The sequence below is a fragment of the Strix aluco genome, chromosome 20 (genome assembly GCF_031877795.1).
Source record: "Strix aluco isolate bStrAlu1 chromosome 20, bStrAlu1.hap1, whole genome shotgun sequence".
NCBI lineage: Eukaryota > Metazoa > Chordata > Aves > Strigiformes > Strigidae > Strix > Strix aluco.
The window spans coordinates 5,245,928-5,255,885 of record NC_133950.1 but is presented as its reverse complement, the minus strand read 5'-3'; the positions used below and the strand labels follow the sequence as shown (position 1 = coordinate 5,255,885).

Genomic DNA, 9,958 nt, shown 5'->3' with positions numbered 1-9,958 from the left:
GGTTGTTTGTGGCATTTTTCCTTCTGGAGGGGGAGGACACTTGAAAGCCAGGGGCTGTGGAGCAGCAGCAGAGCCGCCACATGCCCGGGTGTCCCAGCATCACCTCCTCCTCCCCCACATCAAACAGGGAAGGATTTGAGGCTCTCGGACTTCTCCAAGGGCGTTGCTTGCTGCCAGGGACTTCCAGGCAGGGGGAGACCTCGGACCCTCCACTGGGGTCACCTCCTGTGCGCTGTGCCCGTGCAGGACACACACGTGGCCTCGTGGAGGTGGCCAGGTGGCTGGTGCAGAGCACGGTGGGCCACCAGCAGTCCTGGGGGACTCGCTGCAGGGGCAGAGCTGGGCCAGGTCTGCGTGGCCCTGGCTGAGCCCTTTGGGAACAGCCCTGGGGATGTTTCCCCTTCCGCAGCCTCTGTGTTCGTGTTGAGCTGCTGCTGCACGTAGGAGCTGGCAGATGCCATCCAGGGACTTGCTGGGGACCCGGCAAGGGGGACACATGGGAGCAGCTGGCGAGTGGGGTGCAGTGAGGGGAGCACTGGCAAGGATGCCCAAATGATCGCAGGAAGGCTCTCGGAGGGGCTCCCCCATCCCCTCACCCTGCCGGGGCGCAGGCACTGGAGGTGCTTGGTGGTCCCCAGGATGGAGTCAGATGCTGACCTGGCAGGGCATGAAACATGGCGAGGCCGCAGGGAGGGTAGTGGGTCCCAACCATCCTCTGCGGAGCCCCAGCCCTGCAGGGAGCCCCCCCTGCCACGTCCCACTCTCCCAGGGCAGTCAGGGACCACGCTGGGAGCCCCACATGTCCGGCTGGAGAGACACCCCACTTCTGCCGGCTGCCCCGAGCCCTGCCCAGCACCAGCGATGCTGCCAACGGCCCCTCCGGCCCGTCCCCTCGGCTGTAGCGGTGCCACCATGGCCTTGGTGCCCTGCGCCGTGCTGGGGGGTGGTAATGAGTGACAGGAGCTCAGGGCAAGGTCCGCTGCCTACCCGTAAACAAGTGCCGGCTTTTCCTGGAGTGTCGGCAGCACCGGGCTGCCCTTCATCCCCGGGGCCACCCCAGCCCCACGTAGCGCCAGGGCCAAAGGCGCTCAGCCGTGTACGGGGACACCACAACAGCTGGAGCGTCACCGGGGAGCCTGGGGACTGCCAGCTCGTCCCCACCAAGCAATGCCCCGTGTCACACCAGGCTGCACTTGGGCATTTTCGCGTTGACCCAGCGCTGAGGGATCTGGTGGAGTTGGGAACAGTCAGGGTGAGGTTCATGGTTGGACTGGAGGAGCTTCAAGGGCTTTTCTGACCGAGATGATTCTGGGATTCTGTGAACGTTGGCCATCAATCCAATCTATCCAGGTCTCTCTGTAGAGCCTCCCTATCCTCTGCAGATCGACTCCCGCTTCACTTGGTGTCATCAGTGAACTTACTGCTGATACACTCTGTTCTTATCAAGAGCATCAATGAAGGTGTTAAACAGAAATGGTCCCAACACTGAGCCCTAGATGATCTTCAAGGTCTTTTCCAACCGAAATGATTCTGTGATTTTCAGGGGCTGGGGGGAAAAAATAATTTTAAAAAAAAAGCATCCTTACACTTCACCCACATCCAGCCGCAAGCAGCGCAGGGTCTGTAGAGCTCTGCAGCCGCCCTTTGCTCCCCACAACCATCTTGTGCCGTCGGCACGTCCCTGCGGGCCCGGCCGAGCTGAACCCCGAGATGGTTGTGCTGGCTGCTGGCCGGGGGACACATATGCCCCAGGTCTGGTGTGAGATGGATGGGGGGCGCTGTTGTCCCCCACTGGTGAGCTCGTCCTAAAATAAAATAGCAATGGTAACCCCCCACACACACACACATTGTGCTTGGGAAATATTAAGAAAATAATGGATTTCTAAAGGGCAAGGGGAAAGAAAAACAAGTTTTTTTGGGGCAGCACGTTTCCTAGGGTGGTGGAGGAGGAGCGTGCCGGTCCAGCGCCCACCGGACACCCTGGGGCCGGACTGAAGTTCAGCAGGGGGGTGGCCACCCTCACCCCCCCCCCATGCCTCCCCAGGCACAGCCATCGCCCGCCCCCCCGCCTTCAAAAGCGGCGGCGGGCGGGCTGCGCTGCCCCGGAGCGCCATGGCGGTGGGGCCAGAGGCCGGCAGGGAGTGCGGGATCTGCTACGAGGCGTATTGGGGCGCCGGGGGGGGCCGAGCCCCCCAGCAGCTGCCCTGCCGCCATTCCCTCTGCCTGAGCTGCCTGCGCAAGCTGGTGTGTCGCGCCGCTGCCGTCGCCTTCGTCAGCTGCCCCTTCTGCAGGATGGTGACGCTGGTGCCTGAGCTGGCTCCGGGGGGTCCTGGGGTGACGCCGGCCTTGGGGACCCCACATGGGGACGAGGGGGAGGAGGAGGAGGAGGAGGAGGAGGAAGGCAGCGGTGCCCCCCCAGACACCCACCAAGCCTCGGCGCGCTCTGTGGCCGTGGAGGTGGCGCTTGCGGCCCACGCCCCCGTCTTCGCGGTGAGCAGCATGGTGTCCCCCTGCGGGCTCCGCCGCAGCTCCGAGGCACCGGGCGCCTTCGTGGTGGGGCTGCCAGGGCGGGGGCTGCTGCTGGACACGCAGCCCCCCCTCGCCTCCATGGAGAACCTGCGCCTCGGCTTCGCCGCCGGCATCCTCGTCCTCATCGTCTCCACCTTCTTCCTGCTCGTCTTCCTCAAGTAGGTCTGGATGGGGGAGAGGGGCTCCAGTCCCACCCCCGGGGCAGCCCAGACGGACCCGGCGCTGGGTCAGGGACTTCTCAGGCCACAGACAGCGCGGCCCTGGCGAGGACCAAGGCCGGGGCTCAGCACCTCCCAGGATCCAGCCCAGGCAGGTGGGGGCCGCAGGACGCTCGGCTGCCCCACACACACGAGCCCCGGGGCATCAGACTCTTTAAAAATTAACTTATTGCAGCGCTTTCCTTCACCCCCCGGGGTCTGGCTGTGGGCAGCTCGGCAGGAGCCATGGCACGGGGCCACACACGCTCCGTGGCGTCACAGCCCCAGCGGTGGGGAAACTGCCCCGGCTGCGCTTCGGTCCATCTCATCAGGCAGCGAGGACGGGGTGAACGAGGACGGGGTGAACGAGGACGGGAAGGGTCCCGTCGTGCTTTTCTGTGGGTGAAACTGTTCAAAAGCAATTAAACAGCCCTTTCCCCTCAAAAGGAGAGTCTGGTGTGGGACACGGCAGCAGGGAAGGGCACAGCCCCACAGAGACACGAGACATTAAAGACAGACGTGGGCCCCGCGCTGTGTCCGATTGTTTTTCTGTGCATACGATGTTTTTCTGTTTTGCACCAAGAACAACGTGCTGCCGTTGCTCTCAGCAGGCGGGGCAGGGGCTGGGTGTGATAACCAGGGCCCAGGCAGGGAGAAGGGGGCCCTCTCCTTGCCCCAGCCCCCCAGGGGATGGGGGTGTTGAGCCCCATCTCCCCCCAGCAACACCCTCTCGGGCACATCCTCAGCGAGGTCCCTCTCTCCAGGGTGCACCCACCTCCTGGCTGCAGATCAGCACCCAGAAGCAAAAATAGCCCCTTCGCAGCCCCCATGACAGCGTCTGCCCCCTCTTCAGGGGGGAACTGGGGGGGTTTAGTCTGGAGAAGAGGAGGCTGAGGGGAGACCTCATGGCCCTCTCCAACTCCCTGAAAGGAGGGTGCAGAGAGGGGGGATGAGTCTCTTGAGCCAAGGAACCAGCGCCAGGACAAGAGGGAATGGCCTCAAGCTGCGCCAGGGCAGGGTCAGACTGGCTCTTAGGAAGGATTTCTTTGCAGAAGGGGTTGTTGGGCGTTGGAATGGGCTGCCCAGGGCAGGGGGGGAGTCCCCATCCCTGGAGGGGTTGAAGAGTCGGGTTGACCCAGCACTGAGGGATCTGGTGGAGTTGGGAACGGTCAGGGTGAGGTTCATGGTTGGACTGGAGGAGCTTCAAGGGCTTTTCCAACCTGGATGATTCTGGCATTCTGTGATTCAAGACTGGGCCCATCCATCCCTCCCAAAGCCTGCTGTCCCCACAGGAAACCCAGAGCTTTCCCCCGTCCACCCCTCTTGCACTCAAGGTAAATATGGTTTATTTTAGGTCCTGAGCCAGAAGGAGCCTGTGTGGGCTCCAGGCCTACATCTAGGGAGAGGCCGCCACGCAGAATGGGCTGTGGTACCTGCTGTACCTGTGTTTAGAGGGACAGGTTTCAAATCTCCACTCTTGCACCCCAATCCACGCCCAGTGCAGACCCCTCCTTCCTCCCGGAGCCAGCTCAGCAGAGAGCAGGCTGCTGCAAACCCCGGCGAGCTGCCCGGGGTCTCTCCCCTAAAGCCTGATGGAGAACCAGGCAAGGGACTCCTGCCCCCATCACAATTATTGTTTGTACTTCAGCTTCTCCCCCCAACACACCGCAACGTGAGAGCCCGAGGAGCTGCAGTCACAGCACAAAGGGACCTTCTCTTCTTTCCCAGGAGAGGGGTGTAACAGCAAGAACAGTCCCAGAAGAGTTTCTAGACCAACTTATTAGTGATTTGAGTCAGAGCTAAGTCAGTTTTCAAGTGCCTATAGATAGATGAAGCCAGACTAAAGTAAACCCCATGCAACCAAAAAAGATAGGTTCAATTGCACTTTATTTTTCAAGAAGTGAAATGTAAATCCCTCAGGGTGTCTAATCTGTAATGGGAAACAAGAAGTGGAATTTGTTAGTATTAGCAAGGACCTGCACTAGGACACTGCCACAGACGGGGTCCAGAGGCCACGTCAGGGTGCCCACACCCAGACCAGCACAAGGAACAAACCCCCCAAAAATCCATGTGTCACACACTGTCAATTCTTCAGAGCTCTGACTCCTGCAGTGGCTCCCCGGGAAACCCCAGCTAAGTTTACCCTGCGAGACAAGCGTGGGCAGGGCAGCAGGTTGGCTATTTCACAGGCTTTGGTCTCCTCCACAATTTCATCTGCATTTGGCAAGTCACCACGCTGCTACACTCCAGAACAGGAATGCCCAGCGCTTTGTGTTTTTCCCTCCCCTCCACAAAAAAAAAAAAAAAAAAAAAAAAAAAAAAAAAAAAAATCACATTTAGGACATGGGTCAAATTCAGTTCAGAGATAAGAGGCAGTTGTAAAAAGTAAATTGTAGTAGAATTATTTTAAGAGCTTCCAGTTTATTAAGTGAAAGGGGGTTTATTTGTTTTAAAGACACAAAGACCTGCTCCTAGTTTTAAGCTGCGTTAGTGCCAATGAGTGGAGAAGTAAAAGTGCTGTGAGAAATCCACCGTGTTTGCCCACCTGTCTGCCCTCACTGCTTTTCCCTCTTGGCCCACTTAGACTGGAAAGTTACACCCCAACCTGCCGGCTGCCCAGCAGAGCCCAGGTGAGCTTATGTCCCACCATCATGAAGTTTTAACTTCTGCTACAATCCTCACGCTTTAAACAGCAGCAGAGAAGAAGGCACAGGAGATGGGCTTGGCTGCCTGCAGTAACTCTTTCTCGAGAGGAGCAGCACGTTACACATCTGTACTGCTGCTTTCACTGCCAGCGGAACAACCCAGCAAAAAACCAAAACCCCTCTGACCTCCGAATGCAAGCAGAGAGGAGATGAGCTGGCTGCACAATGAGTAACTTTTGTGAGGCTTCTCCATAACACACAGCTGAGGATTTGGCTTCTTACAAGAGCAGTGACTAGATGCTACATCTGTGCTCAGAGCACGGTCTAACAGAGCCCGGACTATCCGTGGCACCACAGGGTGTCCCTGCCCAGCTGGCCATGGGCCAGTGAGCAGCACGCGTGCCCCGGGGCTCTGCTGTGCCCACCCCAACAGCCCCAGCCCCGGGGCTTCCCCACGCGGCCTCCGCAGAGCCGGGGGCTCGCAGGAAACACCTGCCCGGGGTCTCTCGGCCAAATCTCCCACTGCACATTGCTCTGAGATGGTGTAGAGTCCCTAGGAGCCACCCTGGGGACTAAGAGAAATACTCCAAGGAGATCTTCACTGGGCAAGAAGATGAGATTTTAGTTTGTTTTTTTAAAAAGTAGTTACCTACTGCAGGGTCCTGCCAGACTTGATCCTCTGAAGCACTTTACAAAGTTTATATTTGCATAAAGTTTCGGGTTAATGAATCAACGGTTCACAGAAGTAGGACAGCAATACAAACGTGCAGTAAGACTGGTTGGTTCCTTCAACTCATCCCAACCTCTGCGCGTGTTTGTCAGGTCAGAGCGATGAGTCTGGGTGCAACAAGAGCCTCCTGCTCCCAGGCCCCGTCAGCCTGCAGTACGAGGGCCTGGGAAGTCCCTGGTTGTTCACAACTGTCCCACAGATGCAGCTCGTTAAGTGCAAAGTGCCCAGGAAGAGGCCATGCCCAGAGGAGAGGGCTCACAGGCTCACCAGGCAGTTCTTCATCCCAGCCAGTCCAGATCATCATCATCATCATCGCCAAAGAGCGGAGCTGGAGGGGGACGCCCCTTCATGCTCTGGAAGTCAAACCAGAGGGAAATGTCAGTCTTAAAAGCTCCCCAGTATTCAGTAACTGCTGCACAGTTCCAGCTCTGAAATCTCCGCCAGCTTTAAGGAGATGATACCAAGAAGCCTCATTACTGAAGTTTTTGTATTTCTCCCATGATGGTTTAATATTCCAGGAGAGATGCTCAGAGGCTAAAAGGGACAGGAGAGGGGCAAGACACTAAACCCCTTCAGTTAACCTGGCAAGTCTCAGTAACTGCACGGCAGCAGGAGCGTCAGCACCATCTCAGCCCAGACAACCCCTCTGTCCGGCTTTCAGCTGGGATATCAGCTCATTTTCCTCCTAGTGGCTGGTGCAGTGCTGTGGTTTGGATTGAGGATGAGAATCATGTTGGTAACACAGGGTGTTTTAGCTCCTGCTGAGCAGTCCTCACACAAAGCCAAGGCCTTTTCTACTCCTCACCCCACCAGCGAGGGGGGTGGGGGTGCACAAGAAGTTGGGTGAGGACACAGCCAGGACAGCTGACCCCAACTGCCCCAGGGATGTCCCAGACCGTATCACATTGTGCCCAGCACATCGAGCTGGGGGAAGGGGAGGGAAGGGGGGATGTTTGGAGTGATGGCTTCTCAAGTCACCATTATGCATGACAGAGCCCTGCTGTCCTGGGGACGGCTGAGCCCCTGCCTGCCCAGGGAAAGTGGGGAACGAATCCCTTGTTTTGCTTTACCTATTAAACTGTTTTTATCTCAACCCACGAGTTTTCTCAGTTTTACTCTTCCCATTCTCTCCCTCCAAACCACCCGGGGGGGGGTGGGGGTGGTGTGTGTGAGCGAGTGGCTGGGTGGGGCTTTGTTGCCAGCTGGGGTTAAACCAAACACCTCCAAGCTCAACAATAAACAAACCCAGATACTCGTGATTTATACAGAGAACACACAGGAAGCCCCAAGCTCAGCTAGCAGGAGCCAGCCAGTCCCCCACTGCCATGGGAAGGGTCTCACAGACAAGCTACAGGTTAAGGCCTGAACCAGTTTAGTAGGAGAGGAAAGATACAAACACGTACCACTTCCTCCTCATCATCCTCTTCAGAGGGAACGCGAGGCTTCAGTGGTTTATGAGATGCTGTTTCAAAGAAGTTGTCATCTTCAAAGAGGCTAGAAGATAAAGAATTAACAGCTCGCTTGCAGATGATGGGATCTTGGTTTTACAAGTTATATTAAAAAATGATGGAAAAGTTTTGTCGCTGAGGTAAATTTTTAAGGCACGTGCTATTCACCAGTGCAGAGCGATATCGGGACCCGACAGCCACCAATATCAGATCCTAGAGAAACTGCACGCTCCCCTCTGTGCTCGGCTGGGAGTTGGTGGCACCACTCTCTGCACCCACTGATGAGCCCGTTCTGCAACTGCTCGCTCCGACAGCCTGGCCTCTGCCAGCAGCTGGCTCGTGTCACCCAGTGCTGGCACCGTGACAGACCCAGTGCTCCAGCCCTGCGTGTGGGCTGAGCTGAGCAGCAGGAAGTGGGACTGTGGCTATCCCAGCAGTCACACCTTACCTGGAATCCTTTCGCCTGGGGCTGGAGCCCAGTTCGGGCTCTCCCGAGGTTTCTCTGATGACAGCTACGCTTGGCTCTGCTGTGCTGGATCCTGAGGCAGGTCCCTTCTGGGAGCCAGCTCCATCTGACAGGTCTGTGCAGTTCCCTCCCTCGCCATTTAAAGGAGGGGGCTCTAAACCCCCCACAGGCTCCTCTGCCCTCCGCTCTGCAGCTGGCTTTTCTGGAAGCACTGCCACATCCACTTCTCCTGGCTTGGCTTCTACAACAGAAGGTTCTGCAACTTCTGCCTGCAAAGATACCCTGGAGGGACTGCATTCAGGCTCAGCTTTCCTGGTGGGACTGCTCTCCTGCCTTTGCTCAGCTGGGACAGAGTCCTCATCCACCTCAGGAACAGGCTGTCCTGCAAGTACAGGCCCCTTATCAGGATCCAGGCAGGATTCAGCTGTGGAAGAGAGATGCTCCCCCTGGACCTTCTCCTCTTCTGACACCCCACTGCTCTGTGTCACCTGCTCCTCCTCAGGAGTTCTGGGTCTGGCAGACAGAGGACCAGACTCGCTGTCCTGGTCAGACACCGTGGAGCCTGTGGTTGCTTCCCCAGGATCAGCTGGGAACGCAACACTCTGCGCTGGGCTATGCTGCATGGGCTCTTCGTGATCAGTCTTTGCTCCACGTGATCCCTCCTGTCTTGCCACTCCTGTTCCAGAGTCCTCCTTTTTACTGTCATGATCTGGTTTCTCCTGCTGCCTGTTGAGTAGCTGCAGTGTTACGGTCTAAAAAATTGAGTAGAGAGAATGTAGGTTATACCCCAAAGAAACTATCACAGACCTCTGTATCATCTTCTACTGCTGGGCTGCTTTGCCACCCACAACAAATTTCTGCTTCATTTATTTCAGACTCACAAGATAAAATTGTGGTTTTAGCCCAAGACTCATTCTCTCACACCGATCACCTTGTATCTCTCATCATGGCTGTACCTTAATAGTGTTCATGACAACACCCAGAACTGTCCTGCCACTGTATGTCTCTTCCAGCTCAAATTCACCCCGAAGAGATTGAAACACACTGTTCATGATCTTCTTTACCTGGAAAAGAGCAAGACAGGAAACAAAGATACAATTCATTAACATGTGAAGCAGTGGACTCAACGTCAGATACTTCTCCAGGTGAAGGAACAATAAATTCAAACATGTGGTTTTCAAAAAAATCCACTTTCAAATCAGAAATTCCCATACCAAAGGAGAATACATCACACCATCTTAATTCAGAACCATTATATATATATACACACCCCAAACCTCTCCCTCCAAAACTGAGGCAGGTTGCACAAACCCAAGGCAGACACACTTAGCTATTATTCTTTCAATTTAAAAATCTAAATCTCAAATCTTAAGTTTTAACCTAAAAAAAAAAAAAAGCAACAAAGTGGGCAGCAGGAAGATCACATCCTTTTTTCCTCTATAGACCCTGCTACTAGAAACACAGGTCTTTTGTGGAGAAAATAAAAAGTTTTTCCTTCTTGTTTCTGCTCAAAGAAATAATTCAAGGTAAATAGATTTGTTTAGTAAGGAGAAATATTGGATAGTCAGGCTCACTTCCTCTGTGAAGTCTGCAGGTGAAGATCCATCCTGCTCCCTCTCCAGGTCTCGGATGCGTTCTTCATAGCGAGCCTTCAGCACCACCACATCAGACTGCAAGGCCGAATACTGCCAAAGGGAAACCGACTGTTAGAACAGCTTCAGACACCACCCCAACCAACCCCTGGAAACAGCTTTTTAGTGAGAGGTAAATGGCTGAGTGCACTTTAAACAGGGCTTTGACAGAGAGTTGCAAAAGACTTGGCTAAAAGTACCAAAATAAAGATATCCAACCAAGCCAAAACCTTGGAGGTCTGGAACTGTGTCATCAGCTCTTCAGGTTCAATTAACACCAAAACCAGGCACAGCATTACTGAGATCCCAGTG

The 9,958-nt window shown here is 55.6% G+C and overlaps 1 protein-coding gene across 8 annotated transcripts in view; it reads right to left on the bottom strand.

The window, feature by feature from the left end:
• Positions 1 to 4,596: 4,596 nt before the first annotated feature.
• FKBP15 (FKBP prolyl isomerase family member 15) overlaps positions 4,597 to 9,958 on the bottom strand; it is a 28,054-nt gene continuing 22,692 nt past the window's right edge. For 6 of the 8 annotated variants that reach the window (XM_074846541.1, XM_074846544.1, XM_074846542.1 and 3 more), the window contains 5 exons: positions 9,590 to 9,700; positions 8,972 to 9,079; positions 7,998 to 8,767; positions 7,505 to 7,595; positions 4,597 to 6,454 (listed from right to left, as the gene is read on the bottom strand). In XM_074846541.1, coding sequence (XP_074702642.1) covers positions 6,380 to 6,454; positions 7,505 to 7,595; positions 7,998 to 8,767; positions 8,972 to 9,079; positions 9,590 to 9,700 — 1,155 coding nt within the window. In that variant the 3' untranslated portion in view covers positions 4,597 to 6,379. Of the gene's footprint in view, positions 6,455 to 7,504; positions 7,596 to 7,997; positions 8,768 to 8,971; positions 9,080 to 9,589; positions 9,701 to 9,958 lie in introns of those variants that run through there. The other 2 variants (XR_012625874.1, XM_074846547.1) reach the window with 2 other exon arrangements.